A 16,641-nucleotide genomic window follows, 5' to 3' on the forward strand; every position below is an offset into this window, starting at 1 on the left:
GAAACATCCAGTGTTGGCAATAACTATTCCTATGTCACATGTGGCCATTGGTAGCACATATGGTATGTTTTTGATAACCTAAAGAAGGCAACTGCTCTGCGTGTTTTAAAGAGAACTCTTTCTTTGGGTTAATGCAGCCAGAGCACAGAGACTGTGACTTAGAGATTAACAACTGGCTCTGTTTCAGCTCTCACATATACCTTCATGACCAGACATCCCTTATCCACCATTAACAACTATCCCCTGGTCACTATTCATCAGGCTATATGCATGTGGAAAAATAATTTGTCAGTGATTTCCATGTTGGAGACTAATGTTAAATGCCCTTAAATTGCCTTTAGTAAATCTTTCAACTACTCATAAAATATCAGCAAGTCTTGATGGAGGCATTTTATCATAGAAACATTATCTATAAATATGGTAGGGCAAGGGTGAAAGGGAGTACAAAAGCAAAGTTAATGAGAAAATAATTGAGCTAGGAGAAACTAAAAAGCTCTTGTGGTTAAATTCTACTTTTTATTGTATATGCTGAATTAAAAGCCATAGGCCAAAAAGACAACAATCTTTATATGAAAATCAAAGAGAGACTAGGAGCAATTAGATAAGTGATTTAGTTTAAAGATGCTGCAGTAATCACAAAAACAACTCCAGCACATTATTTTGAAAGAAGAAATCTTAGTGAACTGGAGGTAAAGTTTATGCAATTAAAAAATTTAGAAACTTTGCTGTAAGGAAGAAGGATAAGAAAGCAAGGAAGCTATTAGTTAATTTTTAAAATTGAATTTTCATTTATATTTAATATCATGTACTGTTTGATTTATTCTGGAAATGTATACAAATATTTATAAGAAAACTCAGATTTAGTGAGACTCAAAATAGAAATTTTAACTACCTTAGAATCACCTAGCCAGAAGGATGGAAAACAACCAGCTCAGGGATGAGCCCCGTGATGAAGAAATCAAGAATGGGCATAGACAAGGAGCAATAAGAGATCAAAGAAGAGGAATGGACAAAGGCAGTCTCATTATAACCTACTGTGTCACTTAGCATATTTCAATTGCAAATAAAAGAAAACCTAATGCACAGTGACTCAGATGATGTAAATTATTCTCCTACATAACTAAAAAATACAAACATGGCTTGGCTTTTAGGCTAAACTTGATCTAAAAGGTTAATTTTATCATCAAGAGTTATCTTTCAATCTCCATATTCTACCTTTCATTATGAAATGATCAATCAAGATTGATTTCATTTATAAAAGCTAGATGACTGCCAACAACAACCAGGACTACAAAGTTGCTCATGTCTGTTCAGTAGGAGAGAAAGATTGTTTGTTCCCCAGTCATTGAACTCAGGTCCTGGGTTCCACTAAAGTTGCACAGACCTATGCCCTGAACCATTTACTATGGTCAGCATATCATTGGGTGCTTATCAGTTCAAACCTGGCTGATTATGTGCCCATCCTGGCCAATCACTGTGTTAGACTTAGCATTGTACTTTCTAGCTAATGTTGGGAACAGAGTCATCCCTACTCAAATGACAATGGTAAAAGCATAGTATGGATGCTGAGGAAATACCCAGAAACCTCCATTCCACCTTCTGTTTCTTGGGAAACTATTTCTGTACTGTTTCTAACAGAGATCTTGGCTGAGATGCAAAGAAATGCTCATCTTGATTGAAATAAATGTATGTAGAGCTTAAACACAGAGTCTCCCAATCCTCCATCCTTTGAGTGTTCAGTAAAGTGACTACACACTTTTTGGAACACTGTCATCCAAATCATTACCATGACTTTCAGACAGCTCCCAACAGCCTTTGTTACTCATCCTCTATAGGCAAGGTTATCCAGGCCAAGGAGGACAATGGAAAAGCTAGAGCAAGAACACAGGCTCTTCTCCCCAAGGCCAGCACCCTTCCATCTTAATAACCACTGCCAAAGGTATCCTAAGTCATGACACTGTTCAAAGTAATAGCAAATAAAAGTATTGAATGGCTGAAAGAATAATAGGGCACATCAGTATGATTTCTTTCCTGTCTTCAGCTCTCTAAATAAATCAATACAATAGAAGTCTACTGCATTAAGTGGCTCTTCAGTCCGTTAACAAAGGTTCACTGGTAAGGACAATCTTCGTCCTTTGTAATCTCTGCACTCTCAACTACAAATCTTAAATCAAGCCAACTGATGAGATAATTGAACCCATTGCTTCAAATTTTAATTCTTAACCTAAAAGCATATGGATTCTAATTATCACTCATTCCAAAGTTACTAAATTATGAGTAAGACACATTATAATAAAGCCAAAGAAAAGAGTTCATACTTGAGATCTTCTTAAAGTGGCATGTTGAAGACAACCACTGCCATAAATTATAAGCTTTGCTTTGTGCTATTGCTTTAAAAATAAATCTGATGAGTGTTATGTAAGACAAGAATGAAAATTTATAGCAATTATTAAAATGTTCTATAGCTCTTAAATGCTACTTTTAGTTTTTTCCTCAATGCCACAGAATTTCAGCCATTAAAATATCACTGATTTTTGTTCTTTCCTTAACACACACCTGAATAATAGTCATTCAAAACTCTCAGGCAGCAACTTCAAACGTGAGAAAGATAAAAACAGCATTATTTGCAGTAAACATCCAAATTTTTCAGAACCATGAAGACTGGGGGAGCCCTTGGCATGCTCCTGCTACCTGCCCTCTGCATCTGGCTGTGAGTGGGAGTTGCCATGTGGACAAAAATGAGAGTTGCCCTGCTCCCAAGGAGTCTAGTTCATCTTCATTCTTTATGAATGTTTCCCATAGAGTCTGTTTAATATATAGATGAAAATTCACTTATAGACTAAAGTGTCTACAACTATGTCTTTGACTATACTGTGCAGAACAATTACTACCTGTGTGTTTGTGCCTTAATATTGAAGATCTAATACCTACCAGGCTAACAAGGCCTCAAATGCATTAAAGCCTTTCCTTGGAAAGGGAGTACTATACCCATGGTTTTACTCACAGTAAGTGCCCTGCAAAGATAAGTCTTAAAAGATTTGCATGACATTCAGTTCTGATTCCACAGCCAGCAGAGCCAGTCATACCTGGAGTATCCATGAAATAATGAGTTAGTTTCCCACTGTGAGGCCTCCTTTATAATTCCAATTTCAGCTGGAAAGTCTTTGAAGAGATGATTGAACCATATCGGCTCCATGAAAGCTGCAAAGATTTAACTACCGCTGAGAAATTAAAAAGAGAAACTCCATGGAAAATTACAGATGCAGAACTGGAAGCAGTCAAGGAAAAGGTAAGGAACTTGTCTTCCTTAATTTTTTACTTTGCTATCTAACTGGCTCTTGATTTAAAGATCAAGAAGTAATGTAACTATTATTGAATTGCATTATTCAAGATCCAGAGTTTCCACATTTTTCAAGTGCTTTTCAATCACATTGTTGTATATGAGGATTTAGAAAACAGTGTTCATTATATTCTCTAAAGTTGAAATTGTTTTAAAGTACATATTATTAACTCTCCTTTCAGATTTAAAGAACATATGACAGATCTATCAATCTAAAATAATTTAGTTCAATATATGTGAAAAGTAGATAAGGGTAGATTGACTCACAATTGAGTACAATAATAAAGAGTTCTGACGTCATGAAGATACTTTGAAAACTAACAAAGATATCTGAGGAAATATATGATGTGATTGGAACAGTGCATATGAAAGTGGGATCTAGCGCATATTGTAAGATGGATATAAAATGGTGAGCTAGAGAGCCCAGAAAGATGGAAGTTACCTTCTTCCAGCCTGAGCTGAATGAAGTCGCTGATAGTGAGGAAAGTGAAAATGAGGTAGAACTGACCTCTGAATTGCACATTAAAGTCAAGGGACCACAGGAACTTGTAAACTACAAAATCTAAATAAACTACACAAGGAGCTCAATTTGGAAAAATTAAAAGTAAGAAATACTAAAAGCTTTTCACATTTAGTTAAAAAATTTTACAAATTAGAATCAAGCTCTGTGTATAACAAGCTGTCTAGTTCTTACAAAGACTTGTATAATTGAGCAAATCACACATCTGAGTCTCATTTTCTAAACCAGTGAAATGTAACAATAAATGTTACTCTCACCACTGCAAAACAGTTATTTTTCCAAGTGAGTCTTCTGATGGCTTTTTCATCAAAACCAGTCTACTGTACTGAAAAAACATTTACAGAGCTACTGGAAAGGTAGCCTAGGATATGGTCTATGTTCTTAGGATATCAAATTGGTATCAAGATTTGATCAGTTTTCTTTAACCAAAAACTTATTTCCTAAAACTAGCCATTCGTGTTTTCTTTTTATAGTTATTCAAGTTGTTTGCTTCTCTCCCCCATCCTAGAATTTAATAAGCTACTATAACACAATGAAAATATGGCCTTATTTACACTTCTAAAATTTCTTGTGAGGCTTTAAAGCACTGTAAGCTTCCAAGCCTAAATAAGGTTCTCTCTCTGTGACTTGAAGGAAGAAAATAAATTCTTATTCATAATTCTGGGAGAACTACACTCAGCTAATTCTGATGTTGTCCACAGAGTTACCGCCAAGTTCGACTGAATGAACTCTTGCAGGAGCACTCGAGAGCTGCTAATCTCATTGTCCTGTAAGTATCATTGCAGGCATTTAGGAATGGTGGAGAGAAATTTTAGTGAAAATGGGTTAATCAGTTTTTAAATCTCATGACTTTTCAGGTGAATAGCTTTTTTTTTTTTTTTTGAACACAAGGGATTTTAGTGAAGGAAGGTCAATACTACTCTGAAATCCCGATGATGGCAGCTCAAGGCTATAGTGGGCCTGGTTTGGACTTTCTGCCAGACATGCTATACCCATGGGGCCAATGACACATGCCCACCCACAACCCAGCTTTTCCTTCCAGTCTGTGCACCAGTTAACTGAGATCCTGAAATTCCTTACTGACAGCCCCACGTTAATCACCAAAATTCACAGGCCTGTCCTTGGGTGGGTGCTCCTGAGCTGCTGTGTCCCTTGCAGGTTCATGAGGCTCTTTGCAGTGTTGGAAGAGGCCAGGGAGGGAGAAAAAGGCAATGGCCTTTTCTATTTTCACTGTTGACCCTGTGGCACTACAAATGTTAGCTGTGTGACTATTGAAAATATTCATGTTCATCTACTTAGAATGGTAGCTAAACCTGAAAACCCTTCCAACTATTTTGCATTTATACCTCATAATCTGACTGCTATGTATGAAGAAAAATGTGTCTTCAAGCATGGCCTGGACTGGAAGGTTGTCCATCTAAAATGTTATACTCTTAAAATTGATCAGGCCTGTAACCTTAAATTTTTTTTGACATGCAGATTTAGACAGTGAGAGACAGAGAGAAAGGTCTTCCTTTCCGTTGGTTCACCCCCGAAATTGCCAATGCCAGGTGCTTCCTCCTGGTCTCCCATGCGGGTGCAGGGCCCAAGCACTTGGGCCATTCTCCACTGCCCTCCCGGGCCACAGCTGAGAGCTGGACTGGAAGAAGAGCAACCGGGAAAGAATCTGGTGCCCCAGCTGGGACTAGAACCCGGGGTGCCGGCGCTGCAGGCAGAGGATTAACCTATTGAGCCGCGGTGCCGGCCTGGAACCTTAATTTTCAACCCAGGATCTTGTTCCTCACAGAGATGAGCATTTATATGTGCACAGAGTAAGAACAGAATTTATTTAAAAGGTGACAGAATAAACATATTCACGTGTGTGTGTGGCCTACGCTACATGGAGAAATATATATCATGAGTGGATCAGAGAGTTGGTTGGGAGAAAAAGCCTAAATAGCACCCCTAACTGCATTCAGGCAAAAAAGGGGCTCTCTCCTGTATGAGTTAGGGGATGTTGCCTTAACTGAAGAAGTAAGCGGGGTGGGAGCTCAACAAGCATGAAGCCATCTGGGCATTTTATGGCACCCCTATGTGGAGGTTAATATCCATGAAGTAAGCATGGCATCTTCTCCTTTTTGGCCCTGGATGAGACACAGGTACATCCTGGGAAGGTGGGTGTTTCAGACTGACAGGTAAAGAGATAACATTAAATTGCACAGTTGTCAAGAATTCCAGTTCACCTAGACCTGGCTAGCTACCCGCTTATTCATACAAAATCAAAATGGTCTGCTAAATTGTATGGTAGGATCTCAACAGCCAGTTCCTGAGGTTTCCCCCAAATACAAAAACTTTAAACTTCTGGAAAATATGTTCTATCTATATTTTTGTTCTGTCTTTGCAATACCTAAGCCTATTTCTCTGGTTTATAGTTATTTGTATAAACTGAGAAATACATCAGTTTAATGTCTATATTCAAAACGATTCCAGTGCCTTCATTGGGGAAAAGGGTGTAAAAATTTCAGGCCACTGGTTATTAAATAGTTCAGAAATGCTAGAAAGGTTATTGTGTTAGTAATTCTCATCTTCGTCTTTTGTCTTCTCTGCCATTAGGAGCCTTCCAGTGGCAAGAAAAGGATCTATATCGGATTTGTTGTATATGGCTTGGTTGGAAATCCTCACAAAGAACCTTCCTCCTGTCTTACTAGTTAGAGGAAATCACAAAAATGTCCTGACATTTTACTCTTAAAACATGAAAGATTAGAAAACATAATGGTTAATTAAGAAGCATGTTGCTGTACTATATGCTGTAAATCTGATCCTTGGATATGTAAACCTCTGGAGACTGTCCTACTATATTCTACCAAATTATTCATATAAATTGTATCATATTAGAATTTTTATTAGTTACTGGAGGGTTTTTTTTTCTATTAGCTTAAGAGAGTCTCAAAACCAATGCTACTCCTAGAAAAAAATTTTGTCATTGCTGTTGATAAATAAAAAGCAAACCCAGGTTGGCTTGTACTCATGAAAACCACCAATTTGACTGGAAGCTTCTCCAGACATACTTAATCTTTTGTTTGTACAGTGTTTGCTTCTGGGCACTGATGTAGGCCTCAGCCCCACAGCAGGTGCTCAACAAATGCTTATTGACAGCCCCAGAGAGTAACCATGGGTGGTTATCAAAGGAGAAGACCAGCTGGGTGTGAAACCTGATTATACTTGGCATCCTGAGAGGCTTGTACCTACAAAGAAGATTTAAAAATCAATAACTGAAAACTTTTAAAAGTTCTTGAGTTACAAAATGTTCAAAGCACTTATTTAAATAAGGTTATTTAATGTAACTGATTAAATACTTAGTGATCTAAGTGATCATTGATAACACATGCCTTAAATTTGCTACTGACTGAAAAGTATGTTAACCAGCTTAGAAGACAACATTGGTTGCAATTAAATGAAATATATTTCATTCTTAACATACAAACTTTAATTGTCCACCCTACTACATATTTAGAAATTTCCATCATGGTATTACTCTGCATCCTTTTTCCTAATTAAGTAATTAGCACAGATGAAGTAAGTCTTTAAGACATCTAATTGAAAGCAAAGTACTATCATGAAATACATCCTGAATCATATATTTACTTTCTAGGTGATTGTATGTATTTAAAGAATAATTACAATGTGAAGTGGAAAAGCTTGCAAAATTTGGAATATATAGGAACTGATTTTTTTTATTTTGTAGTACACCTATAATACTTAATCATATTGACAAACCAACAAAAAAATTGGTTTTCTGATGAATGACTTGATTTTTTTTCCTGACATATTTTGACTGTTTATTTTAACTGTGAAAATATATGGGAAAAAATGAACCTGAAATAAAAGCACTAAAATTCATTTGCTTTGGCCCAAGTCATATTTTTACTTTTCAATCACTAAAATTACAGGGCAATGGAATCTCAGACATGAGCCTGAAAATTTTCCTGCTTGGTGCAGGTTGTTTATAACTGGGGTTCAAGATTAGGACTTACAAGCTTGGCTTCTCTGCCTAGAGGACTACAGGAAAAGGGAGACAATCAGCAAAAGTTAAGCAGCTGGATATCCCTATTTCAAAAGCAGGGCTATTTTACTTAACTAAGCCCTTGAATAAACCTGTTTACTTGAAATCCAAATGACTGGACTTGGTCCTGCTGATGTGTGCAAAGAGGACCCAGTGTCATGTGTCTGTAATACAACCAGAAATACTTGAGAGGCTCTCTGAGAGAAGTGAGAAGTAATATGGCTTCTGTGATGGAAAATTCTGGCTTTTGTTGCTTTGCAGAACTGTTGCAGGCTGGGTTCCCTGGGAAACAGACTGAGAGTTTAGCATGTAGTGCCCTAGGGATCAATACCCATGGAAGGGAGGAAAAAAGAAAGGTGGAGAGAAATGGTGCGGTACGGGACCAATGACAACTTCGGTCATCCTTACAGGGAACTCTGGGGTTAAAATGTCCTTTCAGAGTGGTCATGAGTAGGGCAGAGAAGGCCAGGCCTTTGAACTGCCATACTGATCAATCACTGGATGTGGGCTGCCTTGGGGAAGGGCTGTGACCTCAAGTGCATCAGCCCCGCCACTGAGTCTCCCTGCTAACAGCACTGCTAGATGCCTGGGCACCAAATCCTTCATTACAGAGAGTGTGAGTGTGACATCCCCACGTCTACCAAAGGGGGCAGATAATTATGGTTGTCAAAAATTTCAGACTGTCCTGAATTCAAATTTTGGTTTCACCATTTGTTAGTTTTGTGCCTTTAATTTTCTAAAGACCACTGGAAAGAAAGTGAATAGAAGTATGTCCTTTGGGCTCCAGATTAAAGGTTGAGGTTGAGTAATAATAAGGAACTAGGGATTTGCAAGTCAAGAAAAGATGTACTGGAAATAAGAGAGGGTAGCAGAAAATTGAAATGATAAGGGTTATGGTCAGCAACAAATTTTTATAGCCATTTGTACCCTGCCTTTGTCCTGTGCTTCTCTCAACTCTATTAACTCTATTATTTCAACTTCCCATCATCTCCCCATCTACACTCAGGTTTCTGATCAAGGAGAAAGTTCCACAATCATGGGCATTGGTGTGCAATTTTCTTTCTTTTTTTTTTTTTTTCATATTGATTAATTGCTTTGTTCTTTTGAAAGACAGAGAGAGGGCAAGAGGCAAAGGGAGGGATCTTCCATCCACTGGTTCATTCCCCATTTGACCACTACATCCGGGCTGGTCCAGGCCAAAGCCAGGAACCAGGAACCCCATCCTGGTCTCCCATGTGGGTGGTAGGGAATCAAGTACATGAGCCATCTTCTGCTGCCTTTCCAGGTACATTAGCAGGAAGCTGGATCAGAAGTGGAGTAGCCTGGACTTGAATTGGTACTTACAGGGGATGCCACCATTGCAGGCTGCGGCTTATCCTGCTGTGCCACAATGCTGGCCCTGGTGTCCAATTTTCTATGTCCCTTTACTTTGCATCCCACTTTCCTCACAATGACTTTCAAAATCTTCATTATTTTTTTTTTGACAGGCAGAGTGGACAGTGAGAGAGAGACAGAGAGAAAGGTCTTCCTTTACCATTGGTTCACCCTCCAATGGCCGCCGTGGCCGGAGCGCTGCAGTCGGTGCACCGTGCTGATCCGAAAGCAGAAGCCAGGTGCTTCTCCTGGTCTCCCATGCGGGTGCAGGGCCCAAGCACTTGGGCCATCCTCCACTGCACTCCCGGGCCACAGCAGAGAGCTGGACTGGAAGAGGGGCAACCAGGACAGAATCCAGCGCCCCAACCGGGACTAGAACCCGGTATGCCAGCGCCGCAGGTGGAGGATTAGCCTAGTGAGCCGCGGCGCCGGCCAATCTTCATTAATTTTTCAATTGATGAACCTCCCTCATCTCTATAAACATATACATAAAACATAAAACGTTTTAAATAAAGGGCACCATACTGAAAATATTGCCATGAATTCTTCCTTTAATACTCAATTTTAGACATCTTTAAGTGGAAATTTTAAAAATTATAAAGTATTGGTGACCACTATAGCCTTGCTAAATTAGAACCTCTGGGAGTGGGACTAAGGGACCTTAGTCTGATCATCTGCAAGAAATTGCAATTACTGCTCTAGAAAATTCCTCTGATTTCTATGATTTGACTTCTACAACCAAATTTTTATTTCCAACTTATATTCGTTGTGGCCAATTAGGGAGTGAACCAGCAGATGGAAGAACTCTCTCTCTCTCTCTCTCTCTCTCTCTTCCTCTCCTTCTCTCTCTGTGTAACTCTGACTTTCAAATAAATAGTTAAATCTTTTAAAAGATCATTTTTAGTTTTAGATAGATAAAAAGGTGAGCATTTTGGCATAGAGGTTTGGATGCTGCTTGGGAAGTTCGTATCCCATATCATAGTGCCTGGGTTTGAGCGCCAGCTTCTTCTAATGCACACCCTGGGGTACAGCAAGTTTGGCTCGAGAAGGTGAGTCTCTGCCCACTCACATGTGAGGCCTGGATTGAGTTCCAGGGCTTGGGCACAGCTCTACCTGTTGCAGACAAGTGGTTGGAGATGGAACCAATGGATGGGAGATTTCTTGCTATCTCTCTCTCCTCTCTCCCTCTCCTCTCTCCTTCTCTCTCTGCCTTTCAAGCAAATAAATAAAAAATTCTTAAAAAGAAAGATAAAAAAAGAAAATATATGCAAATCTACAAAGAAAGGGATAATATTTAAAAATAATAAGTTTTGGAGAATAATGTTCTTTAAAATTCTAATCTGGCAAATGTATTAATTCCAATAAATATCAATTACTAGTAAAATATAAATTCTTAAAATTGAATCAAGAAAAAATAGAATACCTGGTAAAATCTAATACTTCAGAATAAAGCAAGATTCTCAAAAATGTAATTCAAAAAGTTATCAACCCAAAAGGTCTTTTAAACTTTCAAAGATAATTACCATTATATTTAAGCTAATGCTGAACAGGGCAAGAAAAAACACATTCTTTCCTTCCCTCATTTATTCTGCAATACTAACAAAAACTTGATACCAAAATATGACAGACCTCAAAAACTGAAATTGCAAATCAAGTTTTTGTATGAATAAAAACTGAAAAACCAAAACAAAATACTAGAAACTCAATTTTAACAATATTTTCAAATAATATTTCATCATAATCAGGGACATAGATAATCTGGGAACACAGATATATTTTATTATTAGGAAATTATTTGATTGAATTCACTACATTTAGTGACCATTAGTTACTGCTAATAATGGATCTTGGCCTCAACCTCTGACATTTTTTTTTTCTGCATCCCTCATCTTGAACCACTCACTTAACCTGAAAATACTCTGTTTAAATCTTATGTTAGAGCTGCATATGCTATGCTTAACTGCAGAAAGAGTCATTCTATGTAAATTAATTTTCCAGATAACTGAATAAACAAATACTGCTCATTTGTTTATTCATATGTATTTGAATATGTGTTTGTAAATGAATAGAATTCCTCCAGAAGAATTTACAAGAAACCAGCAGGGGTTGACTCTGGAGAGGAAAATGAGTTGAAGGACAGCTAATAGAGACATTTAATGTCCATTATGTATCAATAACAACCACTCAAAAATAACACTTAAATCCATAAATTACTTGCCTGTTAGACTGTGTTTAATTATTAACTCATGTTGAAGTGAGATACTTGTATATTGTGATGGTTGTACATAATATGCTTTAAAAACATAAAGCACTCAATGTAAAATATTCTACCATAAATATTATGTCATTTCACTTATTTATAAAACACATAAGCAACTATTACTGTAAAAATAAGAAAGGTGACCTCTACCACACAACCACTGATTACTTTTTGTTGTTGTTATTTTTAAAACATGAGATTAAAATATATATATATATATGGTTTTCTCTAGGGTGTAGAAAGTGATCCGGAAGACAAATGTTAGATCAGAGTCACTACAGTAGCCTTCCAAAGCATCAGGTGTAAATAGCCCATTTTATTTCCTGAAACTCAGGAATGGACAAGTATAACCTTAATAGGTTCTGAGTTTTACTAGCCCAAATAAAACTGAGAATCAATATTAATAGTAGGATAGAATAATTATAATAATGTGTTTGGCATTGTGTGAATCCATGCATTACCAGTACAATATGTTCTTTCACCCTTTTCAATACAAAATCCAAATAGGATTCTGTAATTTTTTTCTACTGCTACCTAACAAATTATCACAAAGATTCTAGTTTAAAATAGCACACATTTATTTCCTCACAGTTTCTGTGGGTCAAGAGTCTATGTAGATATAGACTATGTCACCAGGTTTGGTGCTTAGACTCTCACTACACTGCCATCAAGGTGTTGGCTTTGGGAATGCAGTTTCCTCTAAGGATCAGGGTCCTCTTCCAAGCTCAAGTGCTTGGTAGGTGAATTAATCTATGGCTGCTCTAGAATGCATGGCAGCTTGCTTTTTCAAGGCTAGAAAATCTGTTAACTCTACCTTGGTTATTAGAGAGTTTACCTCCTTAAATCAAGCCCTACCTAGTCAATTTCCCTTATGATTGAAGTCAACTGATTAGAGACTTTAACTACATATGCAATGTCTCTTCAGCTCTTACAAATAAGATTGTTACATATAACATTGGAATGGCATCCCATCATACTCACAGGTCTCACCCAGAGTCAAGAGGAGGAAAATACACAAGGTATGAAGATGAGAGGGCAGGAAGAATGCAGGCCCTTTTAGAATCCTGCCTAATACAAATGCTGTCTCACATCTGGAAATCATACATCTTGAGATATAGGATGCCATTCTGATGATGAGGTTAATTAATTACATGAAAAAGCTGAAGAGTTGGCACATGTAATTCAGTTCAAGTCTTTATAAGACAGATTAACTTAAACACATGAACGCTCTAAATGGGGAGAGGAGGGAAGCGATGTTCTTTTTGCTGGCCTTGAAGGCCACTGTCTGTGACTACCATATCATGCCCATTTCTTGGGAAATCTAGAACCATAAAAATGAATTAAAACTGAAAAACATCTCAAAGGTCCTCTAGTTCTAAAACAGGTTCTCATGGAACATTTGTTTCACAATCCTGGTTATATAGTTTTCCAGTCAACGGCATGCTAAATGAGCAGTAACTAGCAGTACATGACACCAGGGATAGTGCAGTAAAACAACATTTAGGAATGAAATAAAACCTTCAAAAATTCAGTAATCTGAGGTCATAAATGCAGGAGGCACAGACTCTACATATCTCAAAAAAGCTTAAAGATGTCATCACTTTGTGAGAGGACAGACTAATAGCATAAAGTCTCAATTTTGTTCTCTGTACCCTGTTTAAGAAAGCAAAGATACGGATGTACAGTTTATCAGAAAAATTGTTGTCCACATGGCTGACACCAAGATGGCTAAGCTTCAGTTATCTGGAAAATTAATTTACATAGAATGACTCTTTCTGCAGTTAAGCATAGCATATGCAGCTCTAACATAAGATTTAAACAGAGTATTTTCAGGTTAAGTGAGTGGTTCAAGATGAGGAATGCAGAAAAAAAAAAAAAAGTCAGAGGTTGAGGCCAAGATCCAGGCCATGAAAGTCATTACTTTGGAGAACTTGGTAAGTAGTGTAATCTGGGACTATAAGACTTTACTTTCCTGAGCCTAGAAAATTTTTGCAAAGAGGGTAGTTAGGGGGCAAAACTAAGCAGTTGAATTTTGAGAGAAATATATGGATACCTGCCCAGCTGTGGGTACAGCAGCAGACCCTGGGGGCCAAAGCACAGGCTTCATGTTCTCTCCAAAGACAGTGGCCTCCCCAAGTCTCCGAATTTGGTTTATCTGACCTTTTAGATGTGTAAGAGATCAAGAAAAGGAGCCTGACTTCTCTGTTATAATATACTCAGATTTTTCTGATTTTCCTGTTGTACTCCTGCCCAAGAAAGAGGTGGTAGAATTATTTTCAGGCAATGTGAGAAGTTCAAAGACGTGAGCAGTGACAGGTGTTGATAGATGTTAAACTGCTCCAGCTGCTAACAGTCAGCACATTAGAGATGGTCACCATTCTAACGTTTTCTAATGCTCACAGGTATGTGGACAAAACGTATTGCATCCCCCCAAAAAGTGTTGTTTGTGTACTTAGGACTCAGTATGTCCAGAACCAACCCCGTGATCTTCCCTCCCAGAGCTGCCCTTAGTTAGTAAGTGGCAGCCCCATCCTTGCCATGGATCTTGGAGTCATCCTTCTTTCTCTCACACCTCTGGATCCATCAGGAAATCCATCTGGCTTCAGACTATATCCCGAATCGAACCTCCTCTCATTACCTCCCCTGCTGTCTCCATGATGCATGCCATCACTGCATTTCTCACCTCCAGCATTGTAGAAGCCTCCTACAGGGTCTTCTGCATCAAGATTTGCTCCTCTGCTTCACTTCAACACAGGAGCTCAAGCAGAGCTGTTAAATGAAATAGAACTTCTCACTCCTCTTATCAAAATCATCTAACAGCTTTCCATTTCCATCAGTGGAAAAGCCACTGTCCTTACAGTCTTACAAAGTCCTGCAACTGCCCCCACCCACTTGTGTGACCTCATCTCCTACAACTTTGTCTTCTTCTGTCACTTTGTTCAGACCACACTGACTTTCTTATAGGAGAGTTTGCATCTCAGGTCCTTAGTGTTTGCTGTGTCCTCTGCTGAGAATGCCCTTCCCCAAGATTCTACAGCCCCTAGTCCTCTTCCCCACACCCAGCAGATAGCAAATGCTTACTGAGGCCTTTCCTGGTCTCTCTCTAAGCCAACAAGCCTACATTTACATTTCACTCTGTTGCTTTACTTTTCTCCTTAACCGAGGGCACTATTTAAGCCACATCTTCTATTTCCTATCAGACTTATTTTTGTCTGTTCTCTTTCATGCTATATCTACAAAGTCTAGATCAGTGTTTGGCACATGGGATACATTCAACAAATGTTGGAAAGATGAATGTATGCAGAGAACTGGGGAATTGAAAGTATAAGGCCCATTTTGTATCTGGTCTCTGACTCATATGGGGTCTCATCCCACCCTGCTTGGACCCGGTCCCACACCAGCCACAGCCCAAGTCCCACACACTCCTGTGCCCTCTGCATATGTTGAGCCTGCGTCTGGGATCTCTGACTCTCCTTTGTATTTATTTCTATCTTCATTTATTTCATTCCCAATGAAGTAACTGTGAAAGAGTTTTTCATGAATTTATGGGCTGTCTGGTCAAATCAGTTTCACAAAATTGTGTCATGCTCCACATATGCAAACATGCACTGTTCTAAGATCTTTAGAAGACTGGCATGTTCCCTGCCTTCAAAAAGTTTATGGCTTTAGTAGTCGAACAGGTACACAAAATGGTTGAGTATTATGAAAAAATGCTATGAAGGAACTAAAGAGGAAACCATGAAATAGTTCATTGAGAATAATGGAAGGGGTAGTCCTTAGGCTATTCAGGAAGGGTGTCTATGAAAAGTAGTCAAGAAGAAGGTGCTGATGATGCTAAATGCTACCTGTGACCCTGGAAAACAGTGAAATCCCCCCAGCCTTCTGCATTCTAGAAAGTGCCTAAATTCAATGATCCTCCATTTCCCACATGACTTAGATAAGGATTACTTCATTTCTTTCGGATGACTCCAAGATGTGTAGAGGACTCCCTTGTACAGGGCCACACCCAGACCTTTCCCCTTTTGCCTGAGCTTCCTGACTAGGTCAGGCACAAAGTATCTAACTTTGCTCTTTGTCTCATGAAGGTTTTGTTGAGATTAGAATTTTGTGTCCCTCTGACATTAGCTACCACAGAAATAAAATGTCCTGTCTCATTGAACTGTCCCTGGATTGAAAACAACTTTGAATTATCCACCTGTAACTTGCATATTCTTTTGTAAAAGTCGAAGGTTAAAATCACCTTGCTGAGACACACTGTAGTAGGCTGAGTGTTGACCTCTAAAGATACCCAGGTCTTACCCCTTGGGCTCCATGAATGTTATCTCACAAGAACACTTCAAAAAGCTCATGAAAAATGAGGGTAGGCATTGGCTTAGTGGTTAAGATACTGCGCGGGATGCCCACATCCCATATCAGAGTGCCTGGATTCAAGTTCTGCCTCTGCTCCTTATTCCAACTTCCTGCTAATGCACATCCTGGGAAGCAGAGTTGATTGCTCAAATGGTTAAGTGCTTGCAACCCATGTGGGAGACCCAGACTGAGTTCTCAGCTCCCAGTTTCAGCCTTCCTCAGCCTGGGCTATTTCAGAAATTTGGGGAGTGGACCAGAAGATGGGAAGATCTCATCTATTTGTCTCTCTCCCTCTATCTTCTTCTCTGTCTTTATCAAAAAGAATCAAATAAATAAGAACTTTTCATGCTGATTAAAAGTGGAATTCAAAGACAAGTTTATCTTGCTGCAAACATTTTTGAAATCCATGCATAATTTTTTCATAATATGCATTTTCCTTGCACTGTTTGAGGACCCTTCATATATGGATAAAAGGGATTTTATTGAGATGAGACAATCCTCCTAGATTACCTGGGTGGGCCCTTTATATAAGCACAAGTATTCTTGTGAGGGGGAAGATGAGGGAGATTTGACTATAGACAGAAAAAAGCCATGTGGTTAAAGCAGAGATAAACAGAATCAGAGACAATATACATCACCACTGGTTTTGAAGAGAGAAGGCGGCACCGTGAGCCAAGGATGGTAGCTCTAGATATGGAGCAAAGCAAGGAAACAAGATCACCCCTAGAGCTTCCAAGGGCCAAGGATTCCTGCAG

General features: G+C 38.7%; 1 protein-coding gene and 1 long non-coding RNA gene across 7 annotated transcripts in view; one reads left to right on the forward strand and one right to left on the reverse strand.

The window, feature by feature from the left end:
- The window catches only part of SLC12A1 (solute carrier family 12 member 1), a 96,270-nt gene extending 89,682 nt beyond the window's left edge, over positions 1 to 6,588 (forward strand). For all 3 annotated transcript variants that reach the window (XM_062205856.1, XM_062205854.1, XM_062205855.1), the window contains exons 24-26: positions 3,154 to 3,289; positions 4,562 to 4,629; positions 6,453 to 6,588. In XM_062205856.1, coding sequence (XP_062061840.1) covers positions 3,154 to 3,289; positions 4,562 to 4,629; positions 6,453 to 6,588 — 340 coding nt within the window. The remainder of the gene's footprint in view (positions 1 to 3,153; positions 3,290 to 4,561; positions 4,630 to 6,452) is intronic.
- LOC133770147 (uncharacterized) overlaps positions 1 to 16,641 on the reverse strand; it is a 122,845-nt gene that overhangs the window by 91,641 nt on the left and 14,563 nt on the right. For 3 of the 4 annotated variants that reach the window (XR_009867314.1, XR_009867311.1, XR_009867313.1), the window contains exon 2: positions 14,220 to 14,305. The exons of the other annotated variant lie outside the window; for it this stretch is intronic. This is a non-coding gene — a long non-coding RNA (uncharacterized LOC133770147). The remainder of the gene's footprint in view (positions 1 to 14,219; positions 14,306 to 16,641) is intronic. 4 annotated transcript variants of the gene reach the window in all.

The sequence above is a fragment of the Lepus europaeus genome, chromosome 11 (genome assembly GCF_033115175.1).
Source record: "Lepus europaeus isolate LE1 chromosome 11, mLepTim1.pri, whole genome shotgun sequence".
In the NCBI taxonomy this organism is placed as follows: Eukaryota; Metazoa; Chordata; class Mammalia; order Lagomorpha; family Leporidae; genus Lepus; species Lepus europaeus.